We start from the raw sequence: 17,568 nt of genomic DNA, 5'->3' as shown, positions 1-17,568 counted from the left end.
AAAAGTTTTTAGCAACTCTAAGTACATCTGTCAGTCCTCTGTCTTCTTAATCTTTTCTTCAATCTAATCTTAATTCACTGTAACCCTTTCTTACTCAAACCTCGACATTCTAACATTCAGCGAGTTTATAGTAGTCCTTAAGGTAGATTTTAAATTTCTTCCATTCTTCTTCCGCCGTCTCCTTTCCCTGATCGCGGATTCTGTATTAATGTAAGAATTACCCTGGATCTGACCAATGGTTCATTCCATCTAGTTTGTTTGTTTGTTTGGTTGGTTGGTTGGGTGGTTGGTTGGGTGGGTGGTTGTAAGTTGCTTTGGGTTCCCCTGGGCAAAATAAAGTGACTAACTAACAAACTAATGGTGGTGGTGATGTACCTGGCTGGATAAACCCAGGACCTCCCTGGACATGCAGGTACTCTATGCATATATGTCCATAAGACTTGTTTCCCATGCTTGCCAAATTCATGGCTTGGGTGCAGTCTGGGCTTACTCTGCACAGGTCCAAAACCCCTTCCCATGTGCATCTAAATTACATTGATAGTAAAATTATCAAATTGTGTTGCTATGACTCTTTGACACAAAGCATCCAGGGGCAGGGGAAAGGCTGATCTGGATTGGGAGACTTTACACCAGTTCCATCCCTAACCTTCCTGTGTTGAGTGGAAAGGTCTGAAGGAGGATTGTAAGCATGTTCAGATGCACAGTCATCAACTGAAGGTGCACAATGAGGCTGGGAGCTCAAAGAAGCACACAGTTCTTCTCCCCCCTCCCATCCATTTTATCCTCAAAACCACCTTATGAGGTAGATTAGCCAGAGAGACAGACACTTGTCCAAGCTCACACAGCAACCTTTGTGTCTGAGTGGGGATTTGAACACGAGTCTCCCCAGTCTTAGACTTACAGTACGGTACCATGGTTACGGGGTATCTCAAAGATGTGATGCAAGTAACTTCAGCAATGGCTAGGTATAGCAGAGCTGTGCAGACTGAGAAGTTTTAATATTTGTATTCTGTGCTGATTTTGTTCTTCTTTTCCCATTTGCATTGGTGCTTCCCTCTCAGCTTGTATTATAGTGATTATAGCCAGTGAAATTAGAAGTGGCTCGGCCTTACTCTGCCTTCAAACTAGTGGATGGTTACCCATTGCACAACTGGGAATGCGTTTCACAAATTCGTGAACTTCACAAGGAATAAGAAAAAGGGTTTTCAGCCTCATTAAATCTGTTTGATGAAATGCCACTTTCTTGAAGAGAGAATCCCTTTAGCTAGTTCTATACTTGTCCTCACAACCCACATTACAGTTACTCTTAGCTACTTTCAACATAATACCTGCAACCCCTTAGCCACTTTCAGAATATTTCCTATGGGTAATGCTTTCCAACATGAAAGAATTAACCTTATGCAAGGAGGATCCTGATCCTGACCAGGTATAAAAGAACCAACTCACCGGCTGACTTTCAAACAAACTGTACTGTGTGGCACTTAATTATGTACATCATGCTACTTCACAAGAATATAAGGTCGTCCACAACCGGGGGCGGGGGGGGGGGAGTTGGATCAGTTTCTAGATTGTATCTGCAAATATCTACCTCGAAAGCCGGGTGTGAAAGGAAAGGGGTGATATTTTGAGGATTTCACAAGCCTATTTTTCCTCTGCAGAAGGAGCTATGCTGGGCATTATTTGTTTGCCAGTTAATGCTGAAGCCTTGAGCATAGCATTTAAAGGCCTGGCCTTCAATTTTATTTCTATATCAGTGGAGGCTGGTCCTATAGGGAGAAAGGGGCACAGCAATAGCTCATTTGGTTAGAGTGTGGCGCTGCTAACACCAAGGTTGCAGGTTTGATCCCTGTATGGGACAGCTGCATATGCCTGCATTGCAGGGGGTTGGATTAGACAATCCTCAGTGTCCCTTCCAACACAAAAACTCTATGGTTTTATGATTCTATGTGACCCACCGACAGTCTTGATTCTTCCAAGCCCCCCTGCTTGCCTTCTTACATACAACTAATTCAGAAGAGTAGACCTGACTCTCAGCTCTCCTCCTGCCATAGCTGTCAACCTTCCCTTTTTTTGCAGGAAATTCCCTTATTTCAGCGCCATTTCCCGTTACTTCCTGCTGCTATACCGGGTTGTTAGATATCCCGTAGACTGTCTCTGGGACAGGTGAGGCTGCTGATCCCCTTTTTCAAATCTGAAAGTTGACAGGTATGCTGCTGATCCCTTATTTTCAAATCTGAAAGTTGACAGCTATGCCTCCTGGTCTGTGTCACCCTTGCAGAATTCAACAAGAAGGAGGCCAATACTAGACTGTGTTGGCTCCACCTGTCATTGACTCTGGCTCCACCTAGTGTTGGCCTTCCTGCCTCCTGCCCTACCAGTCCCAAAGGGCACCAGACATCCCTGCACCATTTTACTTGAGCCATAACTGGTGTCCAATTGTTTGCAAAAAGAGAGACTCCCCCTGCCTTAGCACCAACTAATTAATAAAACACACACATCCATTATTTACAGCTATATCAATACAGCTATAGAGAGAGCATACCACTGACAAGCCGTTGTGTGTGTTTAATTGCTTATTTCACATTCTTTAAAACATGATGGCAATACAAAACATCTCTCCCTGCTCTGTTTTTGTATGTTTTGCACTCTCACAAGACAATAAAAACAACCCAGTGTCCCCCAGCCACTCCATTTACAGCTAATTTCCAAGAAGGGCAGAGCAGAAGCAATAAAGCATTTAAAACACACAGCCGCAATCTTTATTTACAATGTATGTTTGCTGAGAACTGTGTCTAGCAATGTTGCAGAAACTCATCTTGAATGGATACCTGCAGCACTCTAGTGGCCAGTCTTCAAAAATGCAGCATTACAGTGAAAGTGAGGCAAAAATGATCAAGAGCTTCTTTTGTATATATGTTACAAAAAGACTGCAATTATATCACAGAGTTATCTAGGAGTAAGTCCCATTGAAGTCAACAGGGCTTGCTTCTGAGGACACATGTACATTAACAACATTGTGAATGTATTAAAACAAATATGGAAACATATTTGAAATGTTTTATCAGGCCCAGATAACATTTGAGCTTTGCTCAGGGTGTCATATTACCAAAGTCCACCCCAGTCTCAGTGATTGCTAACATTCACCTGTGAATCTCAATGTTCACCAAATTTTGGGCATTTAGTGTAAGACACTGATGCACATTTAATCATTTGATATTAGGTGACACATCTGAAAACATGTGATGTTATCATTTCTCCAGAGTGATTCAACTGAGTCAAACACTTAATGACAGCAAGTTTTCTCTTCTGCATGTGAATTCAAAGCTATTTTGAGTGAAAATTGTTTTATTTTGCAACAATTCAGCAACTTGATGTTTCATCAGGATGACTAAATTCCTGAGTGTTTTACATAACTCACTTCACTTTACCAAATGTCTGTATAAGGTGAGAAGCAGAATTTCTGTCCATAACAGGAATATTAATCTTTTTTTAAGCCAATGCAACATATTTTCCAACTCAGGTGATGCCTGGTTAATATAATGAATCTTCTACTACTTCCCTTGGGAGGCTATTAAATAACCAAATAGTTCTCTCAATCACCAAATCTTTAAATATTCAGCTGTTTTTTTCTGCTTTAATTTTGTTCCATTTATCTAACTGGCATTGCAAAACTCCACAAAAGCATTTAAGATCTTTTATAAAAGGAAAAGTGGTTCAAAGAGATTTGGCACTATTTTAATGTGGAATTCTTTCCCTAGATGCACATGAATACTCTTTCCATGGCTAGAATAATATGGTACCCAATTTAGCTATGAGAATTAGGATATGGTTTGATTGATTGACCTTTTATCTACAAACCTGTGGGGAAGCTGAAAGGAAGGCAATAGCAATGTATTATTCAAAAAGGATAATTGCACAGTAATAACACATAGATAAAAGGTCCAAAATAATATAATTGTAACAGTGAGACAACTGTCTAGGGCAATGATTGCCATCCTTTTTGGGCCCATGGACACATTTGCAAACTGAGGAAATTGTCTATCCTTCTCTCTCTCTCTCTCACCAACCCACCCACCTCCTAGTCTATTGGCTAAAAAGCATGTTTCTTTCAAACCTAATTTCACAGGGTAGGAGACACTCTGCAGGCCTCAGTGAAGGCCTTTTGAGGTACATGTGTATCCATTAATGCCATGTTTGTGACCCTTGCTCTAGGCAATCCAGCTAGGAAGAGGAGGATGGTGATAATGTGATAGCAGAAGGCAAAAGTCCTCTAGGGGTGTGATCTTTAATAAACGTACTACTTGAGTTCTCCATACATAAGAGCAGTCTTCAATGAATGTGATTGTTCATATATGTAAACTAACCACCTTTCTCTCCATGATACTTTGCCTCTCAGCCTTTTTGATTGCAAACAAACAAAACACAGCAGAAAACCATCACCAAACAGCTAAAGTTTTACCTCAGGTTTCATTTTCTTCTTGAATCAACATGGCCTCACTTCTTTGTACTTCCTGCTATCATTTAACCCTCCTGATCCTCCATATTGCTTCTGTAAGGCCTGTGCTCTCTTTTCAGCTTTACCTTATCCACTGTACTTGAATTATAAATCCTCTGGGCAGGGAGCAATTCATTGTATGTGTAAGGGTCGCAAGCAGGTTAAGAACCTTTTAAGTCCGCCTTCCCAACCCAGGTGCCTTCTGAATGTTTGGGACTACAATTTCCATTAGTTCCAGCCAACAAGGCCAGTGGTCAGGAAAGTTGGGAACTGTAGTCCAAAACATCTGGAGGGCACCACGTTGGGTTAGGCAGCTTTAACGTCTGGGTAAGAATGAAAAAATTCCTTCCAGTAGCACCTTAAAGACCAACTAAGTTAGTTCTTGGTTGAGCTTTCGTGTGCATGCACACTTCTTCAGATACACTGAAACAGAAGTTGCCAGATCCTTCTATATAGTGAGAAGGTGGGGAGGGGTATTACTCAGAAGGGTGGTGGGAATGGGAGATTGGCAGATAGCTGAGATGAGCCTGTTGACGACTCTTAACAACTGTAATAGGTCTTACAGGAAAAGGCAAGGGGTGAGAAGGTGAGAAATGGCTTAGTCATGTATAATGAGATAAGAATCCAATGTCTCTGTTCAGACCAGGTCTCTCCATGGTTTTAAGTTTGGTAATGAGTTGCAATTCAGCAGCTTCTCTTTCCAGTCTATTTCTGAAATTCCTTTGTAGTAAAACAGCTACTTTGAGATCTTGTATAGAATGTCCTGGGAGATTGAAGTGTTCTCCTACTGGTTTCTCTGTTTTGTGATTCTTGATGTAACTGGATAAGAATGCTGATTTGTTTTTTGTTTGTCTGTTTATTAAATATTTCTTGGTTTACAAAAGTACAGTGGCACATTGGTTTACGAACTTAATCCATTCCAGAAGTCCATTCTTAAACCAAAGCGTTCTTAAACCAAGGTGTGCTTTCCCACAGCAGTGGGGGACTCAATTTACAAATGGAACACACTCAACAGGAAGCGAAACATGTTATTATTCCAAGGCAAGGTTCACAAACCAAAACACCTACTTCCAGGTTTGCAGTGTTCTTAATCCAAGTTGTTCATAAACTATGCTGTTCTTAAACCAAGGTACCACTGTATGTGCAATGTCTCTTTTTTCAAGTTACGTTTTCTACAGATCAGTTTCATTTGTTGAGACATTAGTGTTACATTAGGAAGAAGAGGGGGAAAGAGGTGGAGGGTGATGTTTCTATTCTACTTAATGTATGTGTGGGGTTTTGTATCAGCATCGCTTATGCAGGTTCTCTTTGCTATTTGCTTGTGTTCTTCTGGTGGTGAGAGAGGTTGGGGTAGGCCTAGGTTGTGGTTGTTTGTTTGTGATTGGCTGTGGTGAACTTTGCTTTCATATTTGAGTGGTGTGTGTGTGTGTTTTTGTATCAGGTTAGCCATATTGATTCATATGCTGTTGGCGGATTCTTGTCGTTGTCTTGTTGGGCTGTTTATGTGATAAAGGGGAGCCATACTGGGGTGAAGGTGTCTTCTATTTGTCCCCATGTCAGTTTTAGTTTATTGGTTAGTTTTTCTAATAAGGCTGTTTCCCATACTATTTGATACCATTGGTCCATGCTTACTCCTGACAGGTCTCTCCAGTGTCTAGCTATGATGTTTCTGGCTGCTGAGGGTAGGTTCACCCCACATGTTATAATTTACCTTTACTGGAAGGCAACTATAGGTATTAATCCAGAGAAAAGGACAGAAAGGAGAAACCCTCAAACAGGGCTGGATGTGGATATGGGGAGAGGCAGAGCAACAGAAATCCAGTTTGCTCTCTTCCAGTGCTTTGATTTCCTCCCAAGCTTCTTATTCCCCACACAAACGGCAACTTCTGATGATAGCAAAATGAATACAACCCTGCCTTTTAAAATAAGCTACAAATGAAACAACAAAAAAGGCCCAGACAAAATCCATCTCGACACCTGCCCACCTGTCAGCTACATAAAACCAATCTGCTGAAGCAATAGACATCAGCCGCTGAAGCAAGCCCACTACAAAAGGAAATAAGTTACAGTTTTCTTCAGACATTTTAGTCATTCATCTCCCCTAAGCCCCTGCGGAATAAGCTCTACCTGTAATGTGAGACACTACGAGAATCTCTGCTTCACCCAATGATAGTAGCAATCTATTGTTTCTGAACTATGTTGTCCCTTGAGTTATATCTCAGCTCATGCATTTTTGATCTGTGTGACAATCGTTGTAGCATCACGCCTACAACAGAGGAAATAAGACATTGCTGCTACGGTTTCTGAGTTTCTTCAACATTTTGCTGCAGCCTCATATAAAATGCAATCAATTAAACAACAATAAAACCCAGGCAAAAACTGGAAAGCAGCTATATCTAGTTCAGACTGGGATCCAGAATATACACCTGTATTTGAAGCAGTATATGGTGAAGCAGAGTTTCATGTGTGTAAACACACAGGGACACATAGTGGACACATCCTGGTGCATACTGACTGGTGGCCTGCCAATAACAATGAATGTTTTCTGAACATATGTCACCTTTTCAAATGTGATGGTATTTGCCACTGCTGAGTGCCAGTGCAATGTAGTGATAAGTTGACTTAAGACCAGTAAGACCTGGTTATCCTCAGCACCAGCCTTAGAGAGGAGTTGCAGCTTATTTGGTTAGCTCCACCTTCAGTTCTTCGTGGAGCTGCCCTTGGCCTGGTTGAGAGGCTCCAGCTGAGGCCAAACTATTGATGGGGACAGACTATCACCAGTGCATAACTCTGGTGCTTAAATGCTTACATTGACTGGTCATAAACTACCAGACCATGTTCAGGGTTCTTGTATTAATTTACAAGGTATTTAATAACATGGGTCCAGGATACCTCAGAGAGTGCCGTGCTTCAAATTCCTGGCCTCATCCCACAAAGAGGGGATCCCCCTCTTCAAAGTATGATGACAGATCTCTTAGGAAGAAAGAGTTAGACATAGCCACATGGCAGAGGAGTTCATGAAGAGAAGACCCAGCGCAAGCTGCTTGAATTTGAAACCAGGCAGTAGATTCCCATATCATTGGGCAAACCTTTAGATTCACTTTCTTAGCTTTTTGAACAAGTTCAGAATCCTTACAGTTGGCAATGAAAGTGAAAGAATGGCAGACCAAAAACAGCAGACTGCTAATATTTCCCCCTACCAGACTGCCAGGAGAATCACAGTTTCAGTTTATTCTCCAGCATATAAAAGACCAAGTATCCACACAAAGCATCTGAAGATACTTCACCACTGTGACCTACTTGCAGCAGGAGCAGAAGGACAATGGTTTTGGAATAATATCTGATTGTAGCATGTCTGCTGTCAATGAATCCTTTCGAAAGGGCATCCTTCTAAAGGAAATGAAAATGCAGGACTGCTGAGGTATTGCTTTGAAGAAAAGTCCAAGATACAGAACAGTATTTTATACAATAGTTTCTTCACACTACCATTCATTGTTTGGTTAGAAAAATGGGGTTATTTTCTAGATGATTTCTCTTTCCAAGTCAATGTAAGCACTTCTACTCATGAAAGGTAGGGCCCCAGGTTTCTTCTAATCTACTTACACACACATTGCAGCCATTCATAAAAGGTGCACCTGAGTCCTAGGGAACCCTTTGGAACTGAATGTAATTCAATAGAGGGCTGTAGTGGATGGTGGTGCCCAGCCTTGTGTGAGTGGAAGTGTTTTCTGTTAGTGCAACACCAGTGATGGATACAACCCTTAACTCCATGTCTTCCCCCACTACGTACCCTCCAGATGCTTCAGACTACAAATCTCATCTGTGATGGTGCTGGCTAGGTCTGTCATTCAAAACATTTGGAGGACACCAGGTTGGGAAGGCTGCCCTAGCATATTCCCCCCTCTCCCATTCCAGTTAATAGAAGTGCAATATCTTCTGCATTACCAAACAAAGAGAAGTGGCATGACTACCTCCACAGTACAACTACAGGGTTCATGTGATGGGAAAGGGTGGAAACATGTAGGTTGATCTGATTTCCCTTTTAGGAAAGGTCTGGTTTAAAAATGCATGCAACTCGAAAGCTTTCTACTAATTTTCCATGAAGTAAAATATATTTATAGAGTAAGAATAGGAAAATCGAATCAACAAATGTTCTGAAAATGGACTCCTCAGAGGAAAATGGCTAGAATCACAAATATGTAATCTTGACCTGCAAACAATAGAAAACTTCATAACACCATTTATGATAGGCATGCTTACACCAGACCAACACTCATTCCTCAATAGCTCAATACAAGAATCGGAGATATTGACCATTATCAAAAGGCTGAAACATGGGAAATCCCCAGGTCCCGGTGGATTCAGTGCTACATTCTACAAAAAGTTTAACGTTGAACTTGCTCCATGGCTGACTAACCATTTTAACAACATACTTGAAGGCAGTCCTATTACTGAATGCTGGAGACACTCCAAGACAGTGTTCCTATGTAAACCTGATAAGGACCCAACTCTTGTAGGATCTTACTGGTTTCCTTAAATAATTAGGATGTAAAAATATTGTCAGCGCTAATGGTAAAGAGGTTGAATGTGTTTATAGGCACACTGACATCCCCCAATCAAACAGGAATTATACCAAAGCAACACATATCATACTCTTTCTGCTGAGCCTTGAACACCACCCATAATTTCCCCCCAAGCAGAATCCAGGCAGTCTTCATTTCCTTGGATACATTCAAGGCCTTCAACAGAGTTGAATGGAGCTTTATTAAGTTTTTGTTAAACAAAATGATTTGGGGGAGGGGGGAATTCCTCCACTTTGTAGACAAAATGTATTAAAAAACACACCTCAGAAACAATCTAATGAATGGACTCAGCTCCTTGGCAATCCGGCTACAGCAAGGTACTCAACAAAGTTGCCTGTTGTCCCCCGCAACTCTTTGCACTAGTGATCAAAACCCTGGCAAACAAGGTCAGAAATGGTGGCAACATTTAAGGCATAGCATCAGGAAAAAGCTCACATACCAGCAATCTGTTTGCAAATGATGTCTTAATAATGGCAGAAAATCCCAGTCGAGCCTAGCCAGCTCTTCAATCCATTTTACAGCAGTTTCATGCAGCAGCAAGACTCAAAGCAAATAATTCAAATTCCACAATAATGACCTTCAATATTCTTAGAGAAGCAAAAAACAACAACAAAAAACAAAAACACAAAAACCCCACCTGCAAACCTTGTCTGGCTTCCAGCCATGTTGTGGGTAGTTCAGATATGTGGGGGTGATGCTAACTAAAGATTTAAAGTATCTGTACAAAAGAAATCACGCCAGTCTTGCTTCCAAACTAAAATCTGACCTTTGCAGGTGCAGGTGGAAACATAGTCCTTTCATGGCTTGGTCACATTGCCATCCTCAAAATGACCACTGTACCTTGCTTTCTATTTTTATTCCAAGTTCTGCCAATAGGCATTCCAACCAAGATCCTCAAGAAGTAGTAACACACAATGGAACTCTACACCAACAAAGGCAGCACAACAAATCAGCCAAAATTACTCTCTATAGACTTAGCTCTAGAGAAAGCCTCAGCTTTCCTAACTTAGTTTTATTTCGACACCTTCCAACTAAAGCAAATGCTCCACATCATCAGAGGTTCGGACATTCCCTGGATAAGAATGGAGTCCTCACCACAATCATTAACAATACAAGGCCTTCCTTTATTGCCCATGTCCTGGAATGCAGTCAAGAAAATTAAAATTCCATTCTTAAGACTTACCTTCTTGGTCTGGAAATGTTGAGCTCCTCTTCTGGCACCCCTTCCATCTATGGCTTTCCCTTTCCTCAATCGTCTGAGCTTTTGACAAGAGGATAAGTATCTATAATATAAATAATGGGTATTCAGACTTCACAATCTTCTTCCTAGAGGCAAATCCATTGAAAAAGAAGCACTAGCAGTCAGGCATCTTCTACACATGGTTGCGGGATTTACCAATTTGTTCATTTGCACACAAACTCTACAACCAAGTACAACCTCTGATATCTCAAACTACATTTGAACACCTCTGCCCCTGCCCTGGACTAGAAAAGGATAGCTTCCCAAATTTATAAACTCCTGTTTGACCTACAGGTGGGATCCATCTACAACTCTTAGATCCCAGTGGGATCATTTGTTGCACTTTTATCATTTCACTTACACTTTTTAAAACCAGCATTCCATGTTTAGTCTTTAAGAGCACGGTGATATTCAATAGTACTACAGTGGTACCTCGGGTTACATACGCTTCAGGTTACATACGCTTCAGGTTACAGACTCCACTAACCCAGAAATATTACCTCGGGTTAAGAACTTTGCTTCAGGATGAGAACAGAAATCGTGCACCGGTGGTGCGGCAGCAGCAGCAGGAGGCCCCATTAGCTAAAGTGGTGCTTCAGGTTAAGAACAATTTAAAATTCGGCTTTGTAATTCGGAATTTATGTGATTTGATTTGATTTGATTTGATTTGATTGGCCGGTTAATAAAAATTATTTTTTTAAAAAAAGAGAACAGAAATCGTGCAGCAGCGGCAGCAGGAGGCCCCATTAGCTAAAGTGGTGCTTCAGGTTAAGAACCGTTTCAGGTTAAGAACAGTCCTCCAGAACGAATTAAGTTCTTAACCCGAGGTACCACTGTACTACATAATGGAAGTTAACTTTCTGCTTCAAGTGGAACAGAGAGATGCTTCACTCCCAATGGTGCAGCGGGATTAGTCACGTGGTCAAATCTAAACGCAAAGCAGCTTGGGATTTCAGGTGTTAGCCTCACTGACATCAAAATGAAAAGGGAAAAGGTATATTGCTTAAGCATTATTTTACAGTTGCAGCCTTTGTTTGATTGTTCTGCAAAATCTTCCACTTATTCAGAACCAACAGTTTATATTTGTCCATATTAGACTGCTCCCGGTGAGAGAATATAACATCCTGATTGTATGACTGTGAATCTCCATTTCAATTTTTACATTTTTAAAAATTACCTGTTTGCTTGGTTTCCACAGTATTTTCTGTTGCATCAAATAAAAATAATCCTTCTTATTTCCTCTTTCCCGCTATGAAAAATACGGGCAATATAATAGAGCTCAGATAACATGCTATGAGGAATTGTACACATTTAAATGAAGGCATATACTTCAAATCCAGAATCCTAGTTAAGTGGTCTCAGGAACCTCGACTCATTCATCTCACCCTGGCTCAGAGAAAAATAGTACAGTGTCTTGTGAATATGCAAATTACTGAGTATTAATTACCTCCAGCAGCCATATATTCCAAGTTTAAGTGTTAGAACTCAGCCAAGGCAATAAGACCAAATCAGGTCTGTCTTCGTAATTTACATTTTTATAGTTCTTCCTAAAGCAATCCAGAATTGACTTTTACTGCCATGAGAGGGCATAAGCTAGTATATAAATGTACTTACTACACTTGTTATAGATGTTGCTTTTAAACAGGGCTACACTATTCAACTGTTTTAAACACTGTGTAACATCCTGGAGTAAAAACTAGCACCGGTGAAAGTAGAGCACCTGAAGGAACAATAAAATGAGTAACCAATCAGTCCTGTGCATGTAAAATCCCACAGGTCTGATAGGGGCATAACCCTACATTATAGTACAAAGGCTTGCAGCTAAACTCCCAACAGCTGAGAGGAGATCAAGGGCAGTACTACACATTGCCTCATCAAACTGTGTTCCAAAATGTTAATGTACCCTGGAAGTCATTGTGGTGTATTGGTTAGTGTGTCAGGCTGGGAGAGCAGGGTTCAAAGACCCACTCAGCCATGACCACCTTTCATCGAAAGATCATAGGCTGGGAACAACATAAAAATGTGTTGATCTCAGACTGAGCCTCATAGCAGCTTCAACTCACAATAGGTAGCTGCCCTTTCACTGAGAGGTGTTTCTCCATTTAAAGGAGTCCAGTCTTCTACAGGTGTTTACTGGATGAAGGGTGGTATACAAATTAAATAAATAAATAATAAAAAATGCACAGCATCTCTAAACTGATTTAGAATTGCTAGAGGACTTCAGGAGAATTATGCTTGAGTCATAAGTATATCTCCTACAATGCAAGTTATGAGCCAGGAAAATTGCAAGAATCAGTTCCGTCATTAATCTTCACCTCTCCTTCACCTGCAATATGGGGATAATAGCACTGACCCACCTTATGGGAATAAGGACTGTTATAAGAATTGCTAGGATTACAGATGTGAAATGTGTCAAACACTTGAAATGAGCTAAAATAAATGCTAAGTATTATTATGCATCTGAAGAAATAGGCTGCTACTGATTAAAGTTCACACTGCAGTAAATCTTGTAAGTGCTGAAGCATTGGGGGGGGGGCTTCTTTCTCTTTGTAGACTAATGAGGCTCATGGGTTTTTTTAAAAAAGGCAGTTAACAATTGATACTCAGTGTTGATCTGTTTGAGGTGGCAATGGACATGCTAGCAGGAAGCACCACCATTTCCTATGGAAAAGGAGACCACACTTCCACATCACTGAGCTTAATCCTTGTTTTCACAGAAGTCAGTTATCAAATAATTAAAAATCACACCCAGTATTTCAACATATATTTAAAAATATATTAAATTTGTCAGTCGCATTGTCTTGCCCAGAGCAACCCAAAGCAAATTATAACCAAACAAATAGACAACAAACCTCACACAGGTACACTAAAAACAAGAGGAAAAAGAAATACATTAAAAACATTCCACCTACTTCTAAAAAGCCATTGATACTTCATGGCCAAAGGTCTGGTTATAGAGGAAAGTTTTTGCCTGGCACATAAAAATATATAATGATGGCGCACAGTGAGCCTCCCTGGAGAGAGCATTCAACAAAGAAAAGGCCTATTCTTGTGTTGCCACCCTCCAAAACGCTAATGGAGGGAGCACATGAAGAAGGGCATCAGATGATGAACATAGGGTCCAGGTCAGTTGATATGGGGAGAGGTGGTCCTTGAGGTATTGCAGTCATGTGCTGTTTAAGGATTAATCGGTCAAAACCAGCACTTTGAATTGGCAGCCAGTGCATTTTGGCCAGGACTGGTGTCATAGGCTTAGATAGATAGATAGATAGATAGATAGATAGATAGATAGATGGATAGATAGATATGAATAGCCTCTGCCTGTCTTATAGTTCAATCTCTAGTTTGTTTTTAGTGTTGCACAAATAAAATGAAACTAATGGAAACTATGGCAACACACTAGATATCAGTTTACTAGTATCCGTTTATCCCTATGTGAAGCCAGGCTTCCCAATTTCATTTGTTCCTTGAAAAATACTACTGCATGCAAAATGTTCAGGTGGTGGAAGCATTACATGGGAATATCAGACTTTGACACCTCTGGAAAACCTGTCTACAAACCACGGCTATGCTAGGGATGGGAGGAGAAAGCCCAGAGGCATCCAGCACTGAGAAGTATTGTAAAGCAAATTGGGCATTTCCTAAGTGCAGTTATTCTGACACTCTTCTCTCTCTCTCTCTTCTTTCTGAAGAGCAGCTCTCTCCCCTTATGTCATGCTGCAAGTTTTTTCTATAAATTTGGAGGAGTCTGAAAAGTAGACTGTGATGTGACACTGTGGGAGGAAGGTGGGTTGCTGCTTAAAATGAAAACAAGAGATCCACTCCTTCATGAGCAGATCTCACCTTGTACTACCTTTGATCACAGCCACCATGCATAATCCAGAAAGCACTATTTCTAAGTGTGTGGGGGGAATCCTTCATTTTGAATCAAGGCTCCCACAGTTGGAGTTCACCAACAGTAAGTGATGATGAGAAGTGGAGGGTGCAAATCTCCTCATTCCAAGAAGTTCTCCCATTCTGAGTCAGACCCAGGTCCATTTGCGTCTGAGGGCAAGTCAAATGGGGCTTAATCTGCTGCCTTGCCACTAGCCATGCCTGCCATTTCTGCCCTTTATATTACAGGCTTCCTCAACCTCTGCTCTCCAGATGTTTTGAGACTACAATTCCCATCATCCCTGACCACTGGTCCTGCTAGCTAGGGATCATGGGAGTTGTGGGCCAAAAACATCTGGAGGGCTGAGGTTGAGGAAGCCTGCTTTATAAGCCACAGCAGCTGCAGCAAAATATTTCTGTTTGCAAAAGGGCAGGAGAAAACCAGTGGTCAGGAGAAGTCTGCTAGATGCTGCCTTAACCTTGAAACGACAAGGGGTGGGAAGGATTATTTCAAGCTCAGGACAGAAAACATAGGAAGCTGCCTTATATCAAGTTAGATCTAGCTTAGTATTATCTGCACTGATTGACAGCAGCTCTCCAGGGTTTCAGGCAGGATTGAACAAGGGACTTTCTGCATGCAAAGCAGATGTTCTACCACTGAGCCGTAGCCCCTTTCTTAGGTGGGCCTGCTGTGAGTTCTTCCTACTCCTAACCCTTTGCAAAGAAGGGGATTTTGCTTGTGAAGGTGAGGGTGGGAACTGGTAGGAAATGGAGCTTGTTGTGGCTAAAACATCTTTGTGTGTGTATGTGCTTGTGCATGTGCATGTGCATGTGCATGCAACAATATACTGCATTTACTTAAAACATTTTTCATAAATAAATTCTGTCAAATACTATAACAAGAAGCAGCAGCAAAAAGTCGTATCAAAGTTGTGTTGTTTTTTAGTATTTGAAGTGGTAGCACATCAATACTTATCACTATATCCTATACAATACAATAAAGTCACATATAAACAGAGGCATTTTCTTCTTCTTAAAAAATGTATCATTTAGTGAAGTCCAGCAACCTGCTGGAAGATCACAGGTTCCATGTTGTAGTCAGAGGTGCCAAGCCTCCTTTATGGACCCTATCCATGCATTTGCAACACATGCACTGCCACCTCGGCCTGCCCTGCAGTACAAAAAAGTAGTGCCTACATTTTAAAGTTGTACACAATCAGGAGAGTCCTGACTGCATGAACCACCTACATTTGTATAACTGTGTACATAATGGGTCCCATCTTTTCCAGGTGTCTTGCTCAACGCACAAATATTGAGATAGAGGCCAGTGCATCGCAATCAAGAGCAGTATGAACAAGGAGCTCTCTGCCCTCTTCATGAATTTAGAATACCCACAGACCAGCCCCGCATGAATAGGGTTTATTTTTGTGACATGAACCTGTCAGTTTTGCTACTTCAATTTCTCAGGGGTGGGGCTGGATAATAAGTACATTGGGTCAAGTGCATTAGTACATTTCTTTGTAGGTTGTTACATTTGATACATTTTCTTGAAAGGCAGCAATGATAAGATTTATATGTTCTTATGCATACCCATTACATCTCAGTTGGCAAAGACACCAATATGGAATGTCATGCTGCAATGAATTGCTTTAAATCCACCAAGTAAATGTAATACATCATGCAACGTCTAGTGAAGACTGCAAATTTGGTTTTCTGGGGAAAACAATACCCATGGTCCTAATTAAATATGTGATAACTTAGATACACCTATAAATCTGGAACCAGTGAAACCCTAAGTACGTCTGATTTTATTCCATGCCTTCCTCTTGCATGGGCACAAGACATATTAATCAATAAAGCTTATAAGGAATATGTAATTCATCATAATTCCACTGAGATACTGTTTGCTGGTCCAGACCACTAATTACTGAAAGCCTTTAAAAACACTTTCATTTCTTTCCTATCCTAGACAGCTTGATTTTAAAAGAAAGAAAGCACACATTTTTAAATGCCACATCATCAATTATTGTAATGCCACAGAAGATTAATTTAGCCAGGCCAATAATTCTCATAATTGACATCTTATTTCAAGGACAGAAATGCTGAGGAATGACAGAAATATATATTTTAAAAATAGCACAAAAGAAGAAATTGGTATCAATGTTTCAATCATGAGTCAGGTGCTCTAGGTGGGACACAGAAGAGCCTGAAGGTTTTGTTATTATATTTATTTACTTCAGTGATCAAATGGTTTAGCCATTCATGATCAGGATAGCTTCATGAAGTTTCATCTCACTTTCTAGTCATGAATTAAGGATGAGAGATTTCAGTGTCTTAACCATGTTCCCCAGTGGTGTTTTCTCTCTCCCCACCTCCAATTTAATTGTTATTAGTTTTCTAAAATTTTAAACAAATTAACAACAAATTGAATTGAATTTAACACCAATTTAACTCCAGTGCTATTTTTCTAGAAAAAGAGGTGCCAGAACTCACCATGAACACCTCCCTCATTCTCTCAGCCACCTGAGAGGTGCTGGAACTGAGTTCCGGTAAATTCCAACTGGAAAAAAGCCTTGGAATAGGAGCCTGCTATTATTTCAACTTTCTAAAGTCAAATATTGGAGGGGGGGGCATACACATCCATGGGGATTATCTAATATAAACCTTTGCCCTTTAGCCCCAGACATTAAATTTTATTAATGACATAACAAAATAACAGTGAATGTGTTTGTTTATATATATTTATATGCTGCATTATATAGGTACTCCAAACAGAAATCGTCACACATGTACACACCAAGTATAAAACAACAACAACAAATGAATTAATAACTGAAGCACAATTAAAACTCAAATTCACAAGCAGCAGCAAAAGTCAGCAGATTTATAGGCCAGGTATATTTGTTGACCAACAGTCTATTGCTGACCACTAGAGCAGTTCCACTATGATAAGTAGGCCTTATTTTGTTGCAAGTAATAAATTGCTGTCTATTGTTTATGGATGTAGTGAAGGAATGTAAAACTCAATTCTGCCGTCAGTTTGTTAAAGTAGCTTGAGCATAATACATTGTCAACAAGCAATTCGATTTTATGATGCCTCCCTTTCTTTTGCTTTTTAAAAATGCAGGTCAGTTTGAACTACTAGTTGGTTACTGCAGAAATGTTAGGCCTGTAGTTGCTATGGCGATGTACCATTAGCAGTGAGCAGGTACTCTCAGCAATAGATATATTCTTCCATCATGCCTGTCAAAAATGTACCAGGCCAGTACATTTGGCACCACGCTGCTATATTTTAACTCTGAACCACAGTTTTCAGGCAGTGCCTGGCAGAACTATTTTCGTCTTTTGTATGTTGTGTTTCCTTGCTCACTTGACTG

At 40.5% G+C, this 17,568-nt stretch overlaps 1 protein-coding gene across 9 annotated transcripts in view; it reads right to left on the bottom strand.

Moving 5' to 3' along the window:
- KHDRBS2 (KH RNA binding domain containing, signal transduction associated 2) overlaps positions 1-16,740 on the bottom strand; it is a 431,403-nt gene extending 414,663 nt beyond the window's left edge. For 8 of the 9 annotated variants that reach the window (XM_082218362.1, XM_082218361.1, XM_082218357.1 and 5 more), the window contains exons 1-2: positions 16,685-16,735; positions 10,262-10,361 (exon numbers count right to left, since the gene is read on the bottom strand). In XM_082218362.1, coding sequence (XP_082074488.1) covers positions 10,262-10,361; positions 16,685-16,702 — 118 coding nt within the window. In that variant the 5' untranslated portion in view covers positions 16,703-16,735. Of the gene's footprint in view, positions 1-10,261; positions 10,362-16,684 lie in introns of all 9 variants that reach the window. The other variant, XM_082218359.1, reaches the window with a different exon arrangement.
- Between the last annotated feature and the right edge of the window lie 828 nt (positions 16,741-17,568).

The sequence above is a fragment of the Podarcis vaucheri genome (genome assembly GCF_965113315.1).
Source record: "Podarcis vaucheri genome assembly, chromosome: 3".
NCBI classification, from domain to species: domain Eukaryota; kingdom Metazoa; phylum Chordata; class Lepidosauria; order Squamata; family Lacertidae; genus Podarcis; species Podarcis vaucheri.
This window is presented reverse-complemented; position numbering and strand designations above follow the sequence as displayed.